The following is a 21,149-nucleotide window of genomic DNA, read 5'->3' as shown; positions in this document are numbered from 1 at the left end:
GACCCGATACTTTGATATGAGATCCTAAAATTGAAAAATCAAGTGAGTAACTGAAGTAAACACAATAACACAGCTCCTTTTATTAAATAAAGTTTTTACTAGTATTGCCATATTACATGTTTGGTCCTGAATGGTACATCCAATATTTTCAAAGAAATGTGACTAGTGCACAATCACTAAACAAAAGCTAAAACTACTGTTGGCTCCCATTTTAAACATTTGGGGTTTGCCCTCAAAAGTTATCCTGTGTCCAAAGACTTACTCCTGGAGTTTGTAAACAATAATAATAAAAAAATAATAATAAAAAGTACCAAAAAATCTGTAAAAGACAAGAAAAAGAAAAATATCAATCTAATCAATGTAGTAGTATTTACATACTGATCCTATACTAAATATCAAGAGTATCGACATCTGAATCGATCACTCATATTGCTTGTGTCATCCTGCTTGGTGTGTGTGTGTGTGTGTGTGTGTGTGTGTGTGTGTGTAGCATGCTTAGCCATTCATTTTCCTCCGGTGATAATGTAACTTGAAAGAAAGTAGGTGGTGAAGATTAGTATCTCAGAAGCGGCTTTGCACTGTGGAAAGACGACGCATTTTGTTGCAGCTGGCGCTCAAAATTCGAGCCAATGTTCTGGGAATATGAAAATATAATTGTGTCTCCCTGAGCATGCATCCCATTTGAGGGAATCTTTCCCCTGAGTGCAATCTTTAGCTATCTAAACATTGGGACATGGCTACATATTGATGGCCGATCAGTTACAAAAGGCAAACATTGGCCGGTCCATGACATCTTTAATTACAGTTGTGATCAAAATTATTCAACCCCCACACAATTTTGGTGTTTTAGCAAGTTGGACATTTATTCCGTATTTTGTTTATAGTCATATCAAAAAAAGTTGTGTCAAATAGACAAATGCAACTTAAATTGTAACACTGTATTTTACAAAATACCAAAGAAGGACATTTTTCTTAATATCTCATTGACTAAATTATTCAACCCCCTAGTTACATGCATCTTTATTACTTAGTAGAACACCCTTTGGCAGTAATTACATCCTTCAAACGTGATACATAACCAGGCACAAGCTTCTTGCAACGATCTACAGGTATTTTAGCCCATTCCTCTTGGGCAAAGGCCTCCAGTTCATTCATATTCTTGGGCTTGCGTGCTGCAACTGCCTTCTTCAAGTCCCACCACAGGTTTTCTCTAGGATTTAGGCTTGCTAAAACACCAAAATTGTGTGGGGGTTGAATAATTTTGATCTCAACTGTATTGACTAACTCCTACTTACTACGCGATACCACACAAAAAAAACTAATATCTTTGTTGACGTCCTTTGTCCCAAAACTTTTGCAAAATAGTGCACCTCTGGCCGTTATCCAATTGGATCCACATATTTTTGCCCACTGGTTCGCTGTCCTTCCACTCCGTTTTACACTTTCCCCTTTCAGGCTGCCTGCCTATACAGTTTGCCGCTTGTGAAACCCGAGAAGGCCAAGCAAGAAGCCAGATGCGAGCCTGTGGGCTGATTAAAATGAGGAGGAGGAGCGAGCTTGGGAGTTCACCCCAGGACACCGGCTGTCCTTAAATCACCTTGTAGCTTGTGGCTTGTTTGTTAATAAATTAAAAAAATATTGGCATGAAAAGAGTGCCATAAACGCTGTACTTGCACGTATGAACTCTCACAATGCAGACATGAAAACCAGACGCAAGGCAAAATGTTGAACTTTATGTGTTTTGAAAGTCTGTCGGCAGCCACATTTTGAAATTTAACGATGGTCCAAAACCCTTAAAAATATGATTGGCTGGCGTTGTTTCAGTGTTAACCCACGTCAGCACTTTTTCCCCCTCTTTGCCAGAGACACTCCGTCATTTCCTGGACTTCCTTTCTCTTGATAGCTCGCTTTTATAGCAGCTTTGGCCACAGACAAACTGGGAAAACGGGTCAGGGACGTGTTGTGGAGCGTGAAAGGTACGCCTACACCCGAACACACCTGAGATTTGTGAAGAATAAAAAAAACTTAATGAGGAGCTATTGGATTGCAAAACCAGTCTAAACTAAAGCAAGCTAAGCTAGCCTCATTTTAAAATCAACTAAAAGTCTTATACTGTGCTTTTTCTTAACAGTGTTAAATACAGTACAAGGCACCAAATTCTGGGCCCTGTAAACAAGACTCCTAAAGGGCCCCCATTGCACCCTAAACCCAACGTCGCCCCCTTATGCACACACTTGGTATGTTTACATTAACTAAAAAAATAATTATTGCAGGGATTTTGTTGAAACCCATCCATCCATCCATTTTCTACCACTTATTCCTTTTGGGGTCGCGGGGGCGCTGGTGCCTATATCAGCCACAATCGGGCAGAAGGCCGCGTACACCCTGGACAAGTCGCCACCTCATCACAGGGCCAACACAGATACAGACAAAATTCACACTCACATTCACACACTAGGGCCAATTTAGTGTTGCCAAACCAGCTTTTTAAATACAGATGTCAAAACTTTAATGTTGTTTTTGACCTTTTAAAACTGGATTAACATATTTGTAGACAACCACCTTAATAATTTGGTTGTGTAAAAATTTTGTTGTTTTTTTTTCAAACATAAAGTAGTCAGAATATGATTTTTCTGTCGTGTAACCTCATTCACTTAAATAATTATAAATCCTTCTAGTTTTCCTTTACTTCAGAAAGTAAATACAAATCCTAATATCCATCCATCCAGCCATTTTCTACCGCTTATTCCCTTTCGGGGTCGCGGGGGGCGCTGGCGCCTATCTCAGCTACAATCGGGCGGAAGGCAGGGTACACCCTGGACAAGTCGCCACCTCATCGCAGGGCCAACACAGATAGACAGATAACATTCACACTCACATTCACACACTAGGGCCAATTTTAGTGTTGCCAATCAACCTATCCCCAGGTGCATGTCTTTGGAAGTGGGAGGAAGCCGGAGTACCCGGAGGGAACCCACGCATTCACGGGGAGAACATGCAAACTCCACACAGAAAGATCCCGAGCCTGGATTTGAACCCAGGACTGCAGGAACTTCGTATTGTGAGGCAGACGCACTAACCCCTCTGCCACCGTGAAGCCCTAATATATCATCATTATTATTATTATGCTGCCACAAATAGATTTCTATTATAAAAAAACAGTGAAGTTGGAACATTGTGACCCTGTATCCGGAACAACAGTGGCCTTATATCCCTTGTTGAAAACAGTATTCAACACGTTCCATGTTCTCCTACAATCCCCCTGCGATGCTTGTAATAGTTCAGAATAATAGTTGCGCTTACTTTTCCTGATAATATGAGTTAATTTATTTCTATAATTTGTGTATTTTACTTTGTTGACAGTGGTAGGGTACGAAATATAACATTTGTAGAGTTTATTCTTTTGTCTGATGGACTAAAAGATCCCCCTTGTAATCCAGGGATTTTTTTCTGAGGTATGATTTTTGATAGTTTTTTCAGGGATTGTTTCCTGAATAGCATCCTGAATTATTTTAATCAGATTTTCATTCAAAGACATGCACCTGGGGATAGGTTGATTGGCAACACTAAATTGGCCCTAGTGTGTGAATGTGAGTGTGAATGTTGTCTGTCTATCTGTGTTGGCCCTGCGATGAGGTGGCGACTTGTCCAGGGTGTACCCTGCCTTCCGCCCGATTGTAGCTGAGATAGGCGCCAGCGCCCCCCGCCACCCCGAAAGGGAATAAGCGGTAGAAAATGGATGGATAGATTTTCATATGCAGCATCGGGACAGGTGCAATTAAACACAGAGTCCCATTGCCTGGCAAGCAGATTATTATTTAGGTGTTGAAGAGTTGTATTGTTGAGTATTTTGGTTTTACCTTTAGGAGGTGGGGCAGGGGGGTGGGGGGGGGGGGGTGCCAGAGTCAAAGAATAGTATTATGGGAAAGTGGTCTGTGATATCGGATTGCACCACCCCTGTCACAAGCTTTGTATTCAGGATGTTAGTAATAATGTTATCGATTATTGTTTTTGAGGCATCTGTGACTCGAGTGAACCTATTGATGATGGGGAAGAAGGAAGAGGAATGTAACGTGTTGATAAAGTTCAGTTTTGCTCCATCGTCCTTAGAAATATCAATATTAAAGTCTCCAAGAAAGATGCAGTTTTTGTTTAGTTTATTTAGACTGAGTAGTAGTTCATCCAATTTGGAAAGAAAAGTGTCAAGAGGTGAATCAGGAGGACGATAGAGTACTCCAACAATTAACTTTTTTCCTTTGTCGTTGATCTCCATGAACAAGGATTCACAGAGATCATCTTCGAGGGTAATGTTGCATATTTTGGCATGAAGATTGTTCCGGACACAGAGGCACACACCTCCACCTCTTCCACTGTGTCTATTTTTTATATGTAAATTGTATCCATGCAGTCCAAACAGATCAATACATGAGGAATCAGAAAGCCACGATTCACTACAGGCAATAAAGTTAAACATACAGCTCATGTTGGAAAGTAGAGAGACTAAATCAATGTGATGTTTATTCAGGCTTCTAATATTCAAATGTAAATATGAGTAGTTGTAAAGATCATAAAAGGACTTTACTTGCTCAGGGTCATAGACATTGCAGTTCATATTATTCTCAATACCAATACAGTGCTGTAAATCTCCAACTGTGTCAAGGTCTTCAAAACCCATAAAATAATATAAGAAAGTAGTCAGGTTCGCCTGCTGGGATGGCATTCAAATAGTAAACACACATACATGGACACTCCCATTCACACACACTCGTACCATACATACTGGAAAATGCTGCTTCCATTAAGCATAGGATCGCATCAATCCCGTTCAATGTATGAATATGACATGACATGCCGAAAAAAATAAACATTCCCACACCTCCCGCAACCCGCCAACAACCCACCAAATGTCACGCCTAGTCACCCCGATGAGCTCACATAACAATAACATTAACACTGTTAAAATGTCATACCTTCTGTAAAACGTGCATCCTTTGTGGTACACTACATGCTTTAGTAGGTTTTCTCTGTCTTGGTCTCTCCCATGTGCACACACACACTAACTGTGGTTGTAATGTACCATTAAAATAGCTACTAAATAAATCAGAGGTTACTCTGCAGTTACTCAGTACTTGAGTATTTTTTTCACTAAATAAATACATACTCTTGCTTAAGTAATCTGGAAGACTACCTTACTATTTACTTTTACTTAAATCCTATTACTCTACAGTAACAGTACTATGAATTGAGTAACTTTTTGGGCTACTCTACCCAACTCTGTTGGAAAATAAAAAAAAATGTTAAAAAAAACCCATGACAAAATAGGTTTTTCTCCTCATGATGTTAAATCACAACTTCAAAAATGAGCATTTGCAGGCCTCTTCTCTCAAAAGTGGAGCAAACAAGTGAGGGGAATGATTGGATTTTTCCTAAAATTGGTGTTCATAAACCAGGAATTGAGGGCATATACTGCTGTTCAAAAATCCTCTAAGAGTCACTTTTGAGTAATGGGGGACCTTGAATCACCCCAAAAGCTGCAAGACTGAAGAGGCAGAGGAGAGAATTGCAGTCACTGTGGGTGTCCTTGCAACTTAGTAACCTAACTGGCCTTTTTTTTGTTTTTTATAAATAGGTCTTACTCTCTAACATTAATTCTGGATACATTTAAAAAGCATACTGCCTGTGTTTCATAAAATTCTTAAAAGGCATTTTAAAATTACCTTTTTAGGTTATTTTAAAGGCCTACTGAAACCCACTATTACCGACCACGCAGTCTGATAGTTTATATATCAATGATGAAATCTTAACGTTGCAACACATGCCAATACGGCCGGTTTAGTTTACTTAATTGCAAATTTTAAATTTCCCACGAAGTGTCCTGTTGAAAACGTTGCGGAATGATGACGCTTATGTTGACGCGCGCTTGTGACGTTATTGGTTGTAGCGGACATTTTATCCCAGCACCACTCACGGCTAGAAGTCGTCCGATTAAATCGCATAATTACACAGTATTCTGGACATCTGTGTTGCTGAATCTTTTGCCATTTGTTCAATTAATAATGGATACTACAAAGAAGAATGGTGTTGGTGGTAAGCGGTGGATTGTAGTTGCCTTTAGCAACACAAACACAGCCGGTGTTTCTTTGTTTGTTGTGAAGTTTTAATATGGAACAGAGCGGTCAAGCGAACTTGTTTCTCTACCACATGTCAACCGGCAGGTTTAGGTGAGAAAATTGTGGTAATAAGTCGGCTCTTATCGAAGACATGAGCGGAGCTTGAGTCCACCTGCAGCTGTCAAAGAGGCAGCTGCGACTTTCTTGGCTCCTCCATGGCTTCCATCAGAGACACTGGCGGTCACCGTACCCCTCCGACTTTCAGGTATGACTTTATAATCTCACTAAAACACTAGTAACACAATAATCAGATAAGAGATTTTCCAGAATTATTCTAGTAAATGTGTCTAATAACATCTGAATCGCTCCCACTGACCTCGTCTTTTTTTTTTCTTCTAGTCCTTCACTCTCGCTATCCTCATCCACGAATCTTTCATCCTTGCTCCAATTAATGGGGAAATTGTCGCTTTCTCGGTCAGAATCGCGCGGGTTGCTGGTGACTATGATTATAAACAATGTGAGGATGTGAGGAGCCCTCACACCAGTTACGTCACGCGCACATCGTCGATGTTCTCTACTAAATCCTTTCAACAAAAATATGGCAATATCGCGAAATGATCAAGTATGACACATAGAATGGACCTGCTATCCCCGTTTAAATAAGAAAATCTCATTTCAGTAGGCCTTTAAACTCTTTACATCTACAGTGTACCATGGGTTTGCAACCTGTGACGCTAAAGCCACATGCGGCTCTTTTATCCCAGTGTTGTAGCCCCAGCAAGTTTATGCGTGTGTGTATTATACTCACTAAGCGGTCCCTTGAGGATTGACCATGAGTCTTTCAAAGTTCTGCATCATCTGGGCAGTGTTTTCTGGTGAGAAACCATGACACTTAACTTTTGATTTAGCTTGTTAGCTTCCTTTGATGGATTGACTGGTTTTGGAACTGGTGCTGTTTTGCAATATTGTAACTGCAAATAAAGAAGGCATTTAGCAAAGGTGGGCAGCATGCCTCGTGATTGAACTGCATCAACACAGGAGAAGTACTAAAAACCAACAAATTAAATCCTTTGCAGCGTCGATGCTGCACAAGGTTTGACCTTTTTTGTTTTTTTAGTCGTACGAATTGCTACACAAAAGGGTTTGGAGGAGCTCGACTTAAAGGCCTACTGAAATGAGATTTTCTTATTTAAATGGGAATGGCAGGTCCATTCTATGTGTCATACTTGATCATTTCGCGATATTGCCATATTTATGCTGAAAGAATTTAGTAGAGAACATCGACGATAAAGTTCGCAACTTTTGGTCGCTAATAGAAAAGCCCTGCCTTTACTGGAAGTATGTGCGCGTGACGTCACGAGTTGCAGAGCTCCACTCATATTCACATTGTTTTTAATGGGAGCCCCCAGCAGTAAGAGCAATTCGGACTGAGAAAGCGACAATTTCCCCATTAATTTATGGCGAGGATGAAAGATTCGTGAAATAGGATATTGATAGTGAAAGACTAGAGAAGAAAAACAAAACGCGATGGCTACGGGTGGCGGCAGTGTGAGCGTTTCAAATGTAATTAGACACATTTACTAGGATAATTCTGGAAGATCCCTTATCTGCTTATTGTTTTAATAGTGTTTTAGTGAGATTTTAAAAGATTATAAGGACATACCTCGAGGTCAGATGGCTGCGGTGAACACAAAGTGTCTCAGAGAGAAGACGAGGAGTCAAGCTCACAGCTGCCTTTTAAACAGCTACTGCAGGACGACGAATAATCCAATGATTTCTCTGGTAGGATATACATCACAATTTCCCCATCCAAAAACATGCTGGTTGACGTAGAGAAAACATGTTCGCTTGACCGCTCTGTGTTAAAGCTTCACAAAAAACAAAGCAAAACCGGCTGTGTCTCGGTGCTAAAGACAGCTGCAATACACCGCTTTCCACCAACAGCATTGTTCTTTATAGTCTCCATTATTAAATGAACAAATTGCAAAAGATTCAGCAACACAGATGTCCAAAATACTGTGTAATTACGCCATGAACAGAGACGACTTTTAGCCGTGTTTGGTGCAGCGCTAATATTTCCTTACAGTCCGTGACGTCACGCGTACGCGTCATCATTCCGCGACGTTTTCAACACGAAACTCGCGGGAAATTTAAAATTGCAATTTAGTAAACCAAAAAGGCCATATTGGTATGTGTTGCAATGTTAAGATTTCATTATTGATATATAGACTATCAGACTGTGTGGTCGGTAGTAGTGGGTTTCAGTAGGCCTTTAACACAGCAGCATAAAAAAAGTGTAGATAGAACAGAACAAAAGCACACAACCATGGAAATGCTTAGTAAAGAAGAAAAGATAATGTGTGACAACAAGTGTTAATGCAGTTACTGTAATGATCTGGCAGCTCTGCTGCTGCCTGTCTACTTAGTGTTGCAGTGCCTGGTTTCTGCAATGTTAAGATTTCATTATTGATATATAGACTATCAGACTGTGTGGTCGGTAGTAGTGGGTTTCAGTAGGCCTTTAACACAGCAGCATAAAAAAAGTGTAGATAGAACAGAACAAAAGCACACAACCATGGAAATGCTTAGTAAAGAAGAAAAGATAATGTGTGACAACAAGTGTTAATGCAGTTACTGTAATGATCTGGCAGCTCTGCTGCTGCCTGTCTACTTAGTGTTGCAGTGCCTGGTTTCTGGATCACGGGGCGAAGCCACCTGTGCACACACCTGATTCTTATTTCCTGACTACTTAACCTTTCCAGTTCCTTCCTTCACCCATCAAGTCGTGTTCATCAACCTGCTTTGGCTCCACTCACACTTCTTGTTTTTCTGTGGCTCAGCCCCGGTGTTGCCGTGTAGTGTTAACTATTACCTGTCCACACATATTGTGCGAGATTTCGGCCTCTCCCCACCTTACGTGTGCCTGCTTAGTTATTTTCTCCCTCTCCTTTTTAATTGCGCTGCAATGAGGTGCGACGCTTCCTCGGGTGTACCCCGCCTTCCGCCCAAATGAAGCTGAGATAGGCTCCAGCACCCCTGCGACCCCAAACGGGACAAGCGGTAGAAATTGGATGGATGGACATGCTGTCTAGTGTGTGGTATTTGGAGCTTGGTAAATCCGGCCCCTAAGTTTCAATTGCAGTTGCAAGCTCAAGACGTTAGATAGTAGCAGTGTATAGTTCATGCTGCATTGGTCAGTTCAGTATTCAAGATCTGTTGCGCTCTACAAATTGTTAATACAGTATATATTTAAAAAAAAATTTAATTATTAAGCACCAGCTGTTTGATTGTAATGTGCATCTTTGTAGTAGTTTTCATTAACAAATTTGAAGAGGCTCAAATTCAATGTAAAATTGATAATGCTATTCAGTGGCTTGTCAATAGCAAAGCTTGTGTTTATTAGCATAAAGCTAGCGCATTTTTGGACAAATGGAGCCTTACTTAACTTAAGCGTTTTTTGAGTCGATCCCTTGTTAGCATTGAAAATTGCAAATTTTACTTGGTTGTTTCATTAAATTAAATATCTTATTCATATAAAAGTACGTCAAGTATACCAGGGGAAAAATATATATTCAACCGGTCTTTTCCACTTTGGAGGCGCTGTCACGCCAAATGTCTTCTCCCTTCAAAAACCTCCCCCCGCCCCCATTTACTTCCGGGGTCATGATTAATACTGACGTTTTGTTAACGCTATATTATAAAAATATAACGCTATATTATAAAAATACAGACGTTTTGTTAACGCTATCTTATAAAAAAATTTAAAATAAATTTACAAACACAAGCTATGGGATGACATAAATCGAAACATGACCCCGGAAGTAAATGCGTCATCCCATAGCTTGTGTTTGTAAATAGTTTTTTAAATTTTTTTATAATATAGCGTTAACAAAACGTCTGTATTTTTATAATATAGCGTTATATTTTCATAATATAGCGTTAACAAAACGTCTGTATTAATCATGACTCCGGAAGTAAATGGGGGGGGAGGTTTTTGTAGGGGGGAAGAAATTTGGCGTGACAGCGCAAACATATTGTGAAATAGCAATTGTCTGATTTAACATGGCCTCAACTTGTTTGAGGCACAAATGGCAGCAACTATACTCACTGGCAGCCTTGATGAAACTCCTCTGGTACTGATATGTCATGAGAGGTCCAGGCAGCACCCTTTTAAAAAAGATGGAACATGAACAGAGAAGAATATCAGCTGAAATTGGAATTTGAATTAAAAAAAAAAACATTTAAAAGTGTCTCAAAAGGATAAATATGCTAATTTTAGGATACTGCTGATCATAAAGCATCAACTGGCAGTCTGTTCGGAAATAAATGTTATTCCTCCAAGTCCGAGTCCATGGTTCTCGCCCGGAAAAGGGTGGAGTGCCATCTCCAGGTTGGGGAGGAGACACTGCCCCAAGTGGAGGAGTTCAAGTGCCTAAGAGTCTTGTTCAAGAGTGAGGGAAGAGTGAATCGTGAGATCGACAGGCGGATCGGTGCGGCGTCTTCAGTAATGCGGACGTTGTATCGATCCATTGTGGTGAAGAAGGAGCTGAGCCGGAAGGCAAAGCTCTCAATTTACCGGTCGATCTACGTTCCCATCCTCACCTATGGTCATGAGCTTTGGGTCATGACCCAAAGGACAAGATCACGGGTACAAGCAGCCGAAATGAATTTCCTCCGTCAGGTGGCAATGCTCTCCCTTAGAGATAGGGTGAGAAGCTCTGTCATCCGTGAGGAGTTCAAAGTAAAACCGCTACTCCTCAACATCGAGAGTAGCCAGATGAGGTAGTTCAGGCATCTGGTCAGGATGCCACCCGAACGCCTCCCTTGGCACGTCCAACCCGTAGGCCACGGGGAAGACCCAGGACCGGTGGGAAGACTATGTCTCCCAGCTGGCCTGAAAACGCTTAGGGATCCCCCAGGAAGAGCTGGACGAAGTGGCTGGGGAGAGGAAAGTTTGGGCTTCCCTGCTTAAGCTGCTGCCCCCGCGACCCGACCTCGGATAAGCGAAAGAAGATGGATGGATGGATGTGTTCTACTTCTGGTTTTTCTACACCAAAAAACTATTTATTGTTATTATTCCGCCACAAAATTTTGGCGCGCTCCACAGCTCACATTTTTTATCCAATCGGAACGTTCCAGTATCAAAACGTTGGCACGACCGGGAATCGTGAGCTCCCCCAAAAACATGGTTTTAAAAATATCCCACAATATCCAAAATTCCAGTTTTTCCAGGACATTTTCTCAGTGAAAAAGAATGGGCCATCTTTTAAACTTGCACAATTCCCACATTTCTCAACCAATTTGACTGTTGCACCATCCACACACACATCTCACATTGGACAATCAAACTACCATTTTCCAAGTTCGTAACATTTCCAGGAATTCCCAGAATTCTCTTTTTTACAAAACCCTATTTTCACCTTTTCCTGATAAGTTTTCACAATACACATTTTTCAACCGCATTTGTTCATTACACTTTCAAAACATTCTTGTTAATTAAACTGTTTAATATTTTGTTATTTTAAAGCGACAGTGCGTAAAAATTTCCGGTTTTCCCGAAATTCCAGAAAATCCAAAATACAAATGAATCTGTTACTATGTCAACATTTTTCAATCGCTTTGAAAAATTCCAACACCAACCCATTCATATCATCTAGTACAATTGTATTAACTATATTTTCAAAAAATGTTTTTTTTCCCGAAATTCCCGTTCAAATGAATAGACTTATTTATAGTTATACAATGTTGAACATTTTTTCAAAATGTTTCGACCGATAAACCGTCACGATCAACCATCAACCCACATTGCTCTTCAAACATGTAGAAAGCAAAACATGTTTTCCCTTTTCCCACATTCTCGGTTTTCTTGGAATTTCTAGAAGATTTCTCACTATCGACAATGAATGGGAAATACAGAATTGACAGCATATCCCACATTTCTGATCCGATTTGAACAAACGTGCGTAAGCACGTTAATTGTTAGCATACTGTAAGGACAGTAGCATTGCTTTCCTCCTCTCTAAGGTTCTCATAGTCATTATTGTCACCGACGTCCCACTGGGTGTGAGTTTTCCTTGCCCTTATGTGGGCCTACCGAGGATGTCGTGGTGGTTTGTGCAGCCCTTTGAGACACTAGTGATTTAGGGCTATATAAGTAAACATTGATTGATTGATTGATGTGAACGTATTATCCTACCTTTTTTTTTGCTAATTTGCTATGTTCAAACCTGTTATTTGTGATACCCAGTGTTGTCTTGCAAGTATGATAATAGTTAACTTGCATTAGCACGTTAACTGTTAGCATAAATGTGAGATGTTAGCATGCTAACATTTTACGCTAGCTTTTTTTTGCCAATCGTGTATGTTAAAACCTAAAAATCATGGTCTATGATACTCTTTTCTGCCGACCAAGTTAACCTGACAGTTTATCGTTGTTACCACGTTAACTATTAGCATACTTGGGAGAATGTTAGCATGCAAACAATTTATGCTAACTTTTTTTTTACTAATTGTGTACCTTAAACCTTAACATCATGGTTTGTCATACAAAACCAAAAACCAATGAAGTTGAGACACTTTGTAAATCACAAATAAAAACAGAATACAATGATTTGCAAATCCTATTCAACTTATATTCAATTGAATAGACAGCAAAGACCAGAACTGGAAAACAATATTTTTTGCAAATATTAGCTCATTTGGATATTGATGCCTACAACAGGTTTAAAAAAAGTGGCAGTAGTAGCAAAGAAGACTGAGAAATTTGAGGAATGCTCATCAAACACCTATTTGGAACATCCCACAGGTGAACAGGCTAATTGGGAACAGGTGGGTGCCATGGTTGGGTATAAAAGCAGCTTCCATGAAATGCTCAGTCATTCACAAACAAGGATGGGGCGATGGTTACTAATTTGTGAACAAAAGCGTGAGCAAATTGTCAAACAGTTTAAGAACAACATTTCTCAACTAGCTATGGCAAGGAATTTAGGGATTTCACAATATACGGTCTGTAATATCATCAAAAGATTCAGAGAATCTGGAGAAATCACTGCACATAAGCGATGACATTAGGGACCTTCAGGTGATAATTGTTCAATTAAAGACACTTATTGTGTATGTTTAGCTTGTATGCTATTGTATGCTTAGCTGTTGTGTAGCTACGGGCTACTAGGAGCTACCATATTTACCTTTTTGTAAATGACTTCACTAAAATACAAAAAAAAAGCCCTGCGTGCATATTGGAGGACATTTAGATGCTAAATGGCTGTCCAACTTTGCACAAGAAAACACTGCTTGTATTTTACATGCAAGAGAATATAATGCGATACTTGTTTTTTTGCTGATATCAGATCAATGTCAATTAGAACGTACCATAATTATAACACCTAGTTTGCCAAAGACTAAGAAAACTGAGTGGGAGGGTGTTGCCAAATTGGTGGTGTCTTTGTTGCTCGATTTTAATCAGGCCGCCCTACATATTTCTAATCAAAAAAGCCACTAGCAACAAATCTAATGGAGACAAGAGTCTGACATCAAAACACATATCGCACTTCTCATCGAGCACCGGGTGCTGTTGTGGTACCCTCCCCATAAGCACTCGCCGGTTGGTCCATTTTAATTTGACATAAAAATAAAAATGAAATACATTATGCCCCACCCCACCAACTCACCACTGCCACAAATAGATTACAGTCCTGTCTAAAAAAATTTAAATAAAAACTTTAAAAAAATAAAAATACACATTTGTATGGCTTTGATTAAATTCAAACTGGCCTTTTCGTCACAAACCTGAGATAGTGCTTCATAGCACTGGTGATGGTCTTAATCTCCCACTCTGAGTTTTCCAACTCCACGTCAGCACAGGTCTTTGGATCTGACGGACAATAAAAATTAACATTACTATTAAAAGCTGGTATTTTTTTTTCAAGCTGGTTGGAAATGATTGGAGTGGATGGAAAAAGTAGAAAGAAAAAGTTATCTTTGACCACATGGACACTTACCAGCGAGTATATTGCACAAAAAAGCAGCAAAATAACCAATGATAGAATCAACAAGCTGCTAAGTCAGCATTATAACAACTGATGAGTTCATTGTAAATGACAGTATGGCAAGTGCAACAAACATCTGACATGTAGAGGTAGATAAAGCCAATAGAGAACATAACAGCCATCTTGTGGAGCTGGTATAGATCAGGACGCTGACCTAATCTACAAATGGAGACCTAATGCACTAACATGAGAACTAAACACGCGTTAATTTTAAGCTTGAGGCCAAAAGGAACATTTAGCAGGACTGTGTTCTCACAAAAGTTGGAAATGCACATACTGTAAGTTCTGCACCCACGGACAAAAACAGATGTGTGTGTGTGTGTAAACGTGGGTGTTTTACGGTGTGTGTTTTGGCGCATACCCATTGCGAGGCTCAATAGTTTCTGAACTCGGGAGCTGACGCCGACGATTCTATACAAGCCCTGCTCGTCAATACCTGGAAAAGAAGTGAAAAGGATTCTAAAAATGAGTCTAAAAAAGCCTTTAATGCAACATATTTCACTTGAAGGTAAAAGCCCGACTCAGGGAAATAAAACTATTTCATTTACTCCAAATACCGAGATGCTTCATTTCTGTGTAGCTGCATTACATACAGTAGGGGTGTCAATCCCGGTAGTGTGTGTACCAACTGTGCCATTTATAGCACGCGTTGCACTCTACCTCGAGTCTCCACTGCATATATAAATTTTTTCATCACGTTGAACCCAATCACATCCAGCTTGGCCACTGCAGGAGAGAAAGAGAGAGCACAGTGACTACCAACAGCAATTGTACCGTCAAAAGGAATTTTGACTCCCAGCCATCTATTGCACAAGCAACACCTGCACTAACTAGGTACATATGCACTTGCATGATAAAGCATGTTAAGCTAATTTGCCAGTGTCATTAGAAACTGAGAAACAAAAAGAAGAGTAACCTATGTGTGAAGGCATTTGCAATGTTATATTTTACATGCATACCTATTGTTGTGGCCAGTCTTATGCAGAGTTAACTCCAAAATAATTCATACACAAGACAAATTATGGACTTAATGTGAGCTACAAATGAGACGGGATAGTAGAAAAAGACTGAAAAGCGGCACTCTGTACGCACCTCTAGCACTTTTGTTTATTAGATTATGCTAGATATGTGAAGCGTCATGTTGACTGATAGAAAATTGTGAATTCTGTGAATGGGTTTTGAAATATCCCCCCAAACTAAATAAATAAATAAATACAAACTAAAATGTCCAAAAACAGTAATTTTTATTCATTTAAAACAACTTTTTACTGTGCTTGCTATTTTTTTTTTTATTATTATTGGTTCATGGTTCATTAGGGGTTGAAACCACAAAAAATGTGAATTTTGAAATATATTGATATATAAAAAAAAAAAAACATGCATGTTTTTTTCCACTAATAAATATACTGTATAAGAATTGTAAACATTGTTTTAATCCTGGAATAAATTAAGTGATTTAGTGTTTTTGATAATTGATCAAATAAAATAATGATGGCAAAATGAATAAAATACAACAAATTTAGCAGTTTTTTCATGAATAATATACAAACGTATATAAAATACAAGAAATCATCAAAATGTTTTATTCTGAACCAAAAATATTTTTTGTGTTACTTTATCCATTATACTATATAATGTTCATGGTAAAAAAAAAATTGAAATAATATAATTGGTTGTTTTTTTTCATTAGTAATATATACATATATATGAATGCTTTGCAATAAATTATGAACATTTATTTGTTTTTGATCCCGAATCATTTTTTGTAGTGTTTTGGATGAGAATTACATTTTGATAATATACAAATTATGAAACAATAACAAAATGAAGTAATGAATGATATTAAAAAAAAAACATAATTGGTGTATTTTCCTCATGTAAAACACGCATATAAGAAATGTCTTTTTTTTTTTTTGACACAAAATTATAAAACTGGATAAAAAAATATATTAGTAGAGTACAATTACTTTTAATATAATATAGCTGCACTACAGAATCTAATGCATAGATGTGGTGTATTTTCATAAATGACAATTTAATTTAAAGTGTAGTTTAAAATTATTAGTTTGGGTGAAGCATGTCAAAAAAAGTAATAAACACGTGTCATGTGAAAGGAAAGTTATGAAAGTTCTTACTGCCTTCTGTCTGGTTATCCCTGTTGAGATTGTACACCTACACAGAGAACATAAATTATCTTTAGACACAAAAAAACACAAGTCTAATGGATGTGACATTTATTTCCCCAGAAACACACACTTCCGAAGCGTTAAATTACACGTTTTCAACTAAACTCCAAAGACTACTTATTTTTAACTCATAAAAATCCCTAATGCACTCCCTGGGGTTTATATAAAACTGAGCCATTTATGAATGCCATTCATAAATGTCTTTCATCTTTACTTCAGTTGCCATGGCGATGGAGAGGCTCTGGTGTACACACTTCATTAAGACGCATCAAACTGCAGTGGTGATTGTAGCAGTAAGTACACTGTATGCAACACATTAAGTCGTATTTTCTTGCTCTATGACGGAGTTTCGACTGCTCTATCCTAATGTTTGCGTCATATGAGAACGCATTGGTAACCGTGGCGACGTACCGGCTCTCTCCCATCCATGGCCTCCATCCACAACCTGCGGTCTTCCTCTGACAGAGCCTGCATTGTCATCGTTCCCGGCCTTAAAACACCAAACAGATAGAAAAAAATAAGATTAAATGAATGGAATCATATCCAGCTTGACTGGGAATTCTCCTGCCAGACCTCCAAAATCAGAGCGTCAGCACCTCCATGTGTCAATGCGCTGTTGTTACACTCTGTAGTTCCTTCCTGCGCACATTCTCACCTGTCCACGGCCTCCACATCAAAGCAGAACCTTTTCTCAATGGAGTCTGTCTTCCTCCTGGTGCAGGACTTCAGGAAGAAGCTCTCCTCTTCGCCCTGAACAACAAAAGGACACAAAAAAGCTCAATAAACAGGACCCAACTACAACATTTTTAACAATCAAGGGCCACAAATCGAGTAACTGACTCCTTTGATATTAGAACTCTAAAAAGAAAGATATTTACTTTCTGTAAAATGTTTAACTTCCACCTCGAAATGTATCCAAAGCACATTATTTTAGTGAGGGTGTGCGAAACTGTGGAAATCCCCTGTGGTATTGAATACGGTATTCACAAGTCAAGATAGCAATTAATAAAACATGTATTTTTACTTTTACTCTATATAAAGCAGTTACTGTGATTAAATACAAGCTAGTTTAAGTCCTTACAGCACCATTTACTATAAAAATACAACACACGTGCGAACACATTAAAATTAGCATTACATTTTAATGTATTTCATAGTAAGATTTTTATTCACGAGGGATTTTTAATACAGTGGAACTTACAAAACAAAATGTTCCCAAAGGAACTAATGAAAAGGACCCATTACGTCTATGTATTTTTTGCTACTGAAAATGAATCCGATGATATCCCATGATATCAGTTAGTTTTTTGAGTATTGTGAAGATAACTAACTGTACCTAAAAGGCTAAACTTGACTGTACATGCCCTCTTCTAGTGTGACGTCATCTACAGAACTGCAGCCCATTTGCCAAAAGTTGTGTGGATAAAAACCATGTAAAACTATTATTTTCACCACTTAGTTGCATGTTTTTGTTGCACTGGTCAATTACTTCAAAACTGATATGGTTAACATTATGAGCAAAACATAAAACACAAAAATCGTCATTTCCCGTCTTCTTTGCTCTTCCATAAACTACACAGCTTGTGTTTCAGCATTTTCATTTTAAGGAAAAGATCAGTAGAAGAGGACACAAAAAAGAATAGTCTCTTTTTCGCCGCAAGTTGTCAGTTTCTCTTTCCTCATGGGTGCTTCTGATTTTTGGGATCGCATTTGGCTTAAATCCTTTAAATTTTCTCTATCTAATCTCTGACCAAAACCCGTCTGTGCGGCGTGGCTCAGATTGGGTTTCTGGTTCAAATCCAGCTTCCGACATCCTCGTCACCGCCATTGTGTCCTTGGGCAAGATACTTCACCCTCCTTGCTCCTGATGGGTCACGGTTAGCGCCTTCCATGGCAGCTTCTGCAATAAGTGTGTGGATGTGTGTGTGAATGGGTGAGTGCCACCTATAATGTAAAGAGTTTTGGGTATCGTGCAGGTATACTAAAGCGCAGTATAAATACATTTAAATGACTCCTGCAAATTACCTCTCGCTTGGTTCGTCCCATTTTGCGCAAGTCAGTTTGAAGAGAAGGGTCCATACTTTTTTCATATTGCCATCATTTGGAAACGTATGCAGGCTGACCCCTTCTTTAGTTGTATTGCGAAGACCTGCAATAATGCATCTAACAGACATATTTGATATTTTCGAAAATACTGCGCAAAAATATCGTGATTCGTGATGTAGATGCTACCAAAACATACTACGCAATATAAAATTGTCCCCATTCTTCTGTAGGTGACGTAGGGAGGCTAATGCCCACATTTTGGAGCTAAAAGAGAGTGTTCCCAAATGTGCTGAATCTAGTTCGAAAGTTGGATGGGAAGTAATGTTTTTGGTCCAGGATGTTTATGTTCATTGCTGCATTTATCTTTATCTCTATCCAGACTAGTCTCCCAGTTCACGCTGCTGGAAACCATGCCCACAGCATGATGCTGCCACCACCATGCTTCACTGTAGGGATGGTATTGGCTTGGTGATGAGCGGTGCCTGGTTTCCTCCTAACATGATGCCTGGTATTCACGCCAGAGTGTTCAATCTTTGTCTTACCAGACCAGAGAATTTCCTTTTCTCTTGGTCTAAGACACTTTTGGGTGCATTTTAGCAATTGTTTTTCCAAAGAAATTGCTTCTGTCTGGTCACTCTACCACACAGGCCTGATTGGTGGATTGCCGCAGAGATAGTTGTCCTTCTGGAAGGTTCTTCTCTCCACAGAAGAATGCTGTAGCTCTGACAGAGTGACAATCGGGTTCTTGGTCACCTCCCTGACGAGACTAAGATGAATACAACGATGTACAGAGACATTCTGGATGAAAACCCCTGCTTCCTATCCAGTCTGATTGAGCTTGAGGTGTGCCGAGCTTGTGGGATAGTATCCAAAAATACTTAAAGCTTTAATTTCTGCTAAAGGTGCATCAACAAAGTATTTAGCAAAAGCTGTGAATACATATGTACATGTAATATTTTTGGTTTTTGAGTTTTAATAAATTTGCTAAACTAAAAAAAAACAAATATTCACATTGGTTATTATTGGGTATTGTCGTAAGAATTTTAAGCACAAAAATTTATTTATTCCACAATACTTTCTGGATGCGCTAAATAATGGAAGGACCAAAAAATGCGATTCTGTCACCTAATGGTGTTGAAAATGTATTAAAATCACAATAACCACACATTTTTAAATTAGCAAACATGCCGATTGCCATGACAGACATTTTTAGATCTTCAATTTCTTTGGACACACTTTAACAGACCACACATCAATTTCCCCCTGTCTTCCTTTTTTTCTCTTTCTATCCCCTCCTGCTCCGGCCCGGCTGCACCAAATGAGAATATAAATACATTTAATAAAGTCAAATTCAAATAAGGCAACAATAGAAGTATCCTACACTTCTCTTTTGTGAAGTAAATCTGAACAGCCGATATGGGCATCTACATCAACTATATGATTTGCCTGAGAAGCTGGACAGGACAAAAAAAAGAAAAGAAAAAAAAAGGAAATCCCTCTAAGCTGTCATCATGTTTTATGCTTAAATGCTTTGTAACAAAAAGAAAACATGACAACCATCGCTGAAATAATACTGTACTATTTTTCATTTTAGATTGCATACTAATTGAGACTAAATCAACAGTCAGCCTCACTTGCTTAAAGCCACATTTCCATTTTTTATGCAACAATTAAAAAAAAAATCCAAACTGGCTTTAGAAGGTCCACGGCATTATCCTGCTTGTTTTTCTGATTTTTCCCCAGATTGTGAGTCAGCGATCAGGCCTGAACATGCATCAGCAGTGTCTCGTCCGGTGCGTGGGCGAAAACCGACCGCAGTTTGGAGTCACGCTGCACAGGCACACACTGCACAGCATTCATGTTATTTTAAGGCGGCTGGTTTAGATGATATCGTCTTTTCAGGTATGAGTGGGCACCTTACGATGCGGATCTTGACATTTTACTGCGGGTGATTCAACACTTGGAATTTTTTCCATTGTTACTCACCATTTTACCCCCCGATTTGGGGTCAAAGAGAACCATAGTGACCCGTTTTGGTTCCCGATGGTACGTGCAGTAGTACTTCACCCAGCTTGACACAAATGACCCTGCAGGTGAAATCAGGTAGCAGTAAGAATTCTCTGTTTTACAAAACCCTATTTTCACCTCTTCTATCCATGCCAGTAATGCCTCCAATGACCCTTGACCCTGCATAAATATGTATTTCCAATGATGTAATGTAAATATTGTATAAAGAATGGTTCAATTAGCACTACAGCATGACTTCTGACCACAACCGTGTGTGTGTGTGTGTGTGTGTGTGTGTGTATTTAAACATACGCTTCTCCTGCACAAAGAGGTACCCCTCCATGGTGTGTTGGCTAACGCTCTTGTGTTCATGAGGATTCTCCTTCATCTTCCCCATTAGACTCTCCACCTCGGACCTCGTGCTCTCAAAACGATTCCTCGTCTGTCAGATGCAAAAGAGAGGGAAATAAAGTTTGCATTGTTTTCTGTTGAAAGCTTTGTTTCAAAAGTGGATGTGAAACAAAAAATAGATTAAAAAAAGAAAGGGTAAAAAAAGAACATTTGAATGATATCTGTTGGCGACAAAAGAAAAGTGTAAAGAAAATAGGAAGTTTGGGGAAATAAATAGCAAATATAAAAAAGTGTTCCAATTATATCGTAAGTTATACTTTAGGCAAAAAAAAAGAAAAAGAAGGGGAAGAACATTAAAAATGTTTTTAAAAGAAAACAATAACAGGAGGAGTTTAAGAAAA

At 39.0% G+C, this 21,149-nt stretch overlaps 2 protein-coding genes across 4 annotated transcripts in view; one reads left to right on the top strand and one right to left on the bottom strand.

Annotated features, from left to right (window-relative positions):
- Window positions 1-21,149, top strand: part of LOC133551686 (fibroblast growth factor 1-like) — an 819,097-nt gene that overhangs the window by 678,666 nt on the left and 119,282 nt on the right. The window lies entirely within an intron of this gene.
- LOC133551681 (rho GTPase-activating protein 26-like) overlaps window positions 1-21,149 on the bottom strand; it is a 154,647-nt gene that overhangs the window by 34,251 nt on the left and 99,247 nt on the right. For all 3 annotated transcript variants that reach the window (XM_061898653.1, XM_061898652.1, XM_061898651.1), the window contains exons 9-17: window positions 20,710-20,839; window positions 20,377-20,477; window positions 17,000-17,094; window positions 16,756-16,834; window positions 16,294-16,330; window positions 14,819-14,884; window positions 14,520-14,594; window positions 13,899-13,983; window positions 10,219-10,277 (exon numbers count right to left, since the gene is read on the bottom strand). In XM_061898653.1, the coding sequence (XP_061754637.1) occupies window positions 10,219-10,277; window positions 13,899-13,983; window positions 14,520-14,594; window positions 14,819-14,884; window positions 16,294-16,330; window positions 16,756-16,834; window positions 17,000-17,094; window positions 20,377-20,477; window positions 20,710-20,839 (727 nt within the window). The remainder of the gene's footprint in view (window positions 1-10,218; window positions 10,278-13,898; window positions 13,984-14,519; window positions 14,595-14,818; window positions 14,885-16,293; window positions 16,331-16,755; window positions 16,835-16,999; window positions 17,095-20,376; window positions 20,478-20,709; window positions 20,840-21,149) is intronic.

Source organism: Nerophis ophidion, linkage group LG04 (assembly GCF_033978795.1).
Source record: "Nerophis ophidion isolate RoL-2023_Sa linkage group LG04, RoL_Noph_v1.0, whole genome shotgun sequence".
Lineage (NCBI taxonomy): Eukaryota > Metazoa > Chordata > Actinopteri > Syngnathiformes > Syngnathidae > Nerophis > Nerophis ophidion.
The sequence above is the reverse complement of the archived record's forward strand: the minus strand, read 5'-3'. Positions and strand labels throughout refer to the sequence as shown.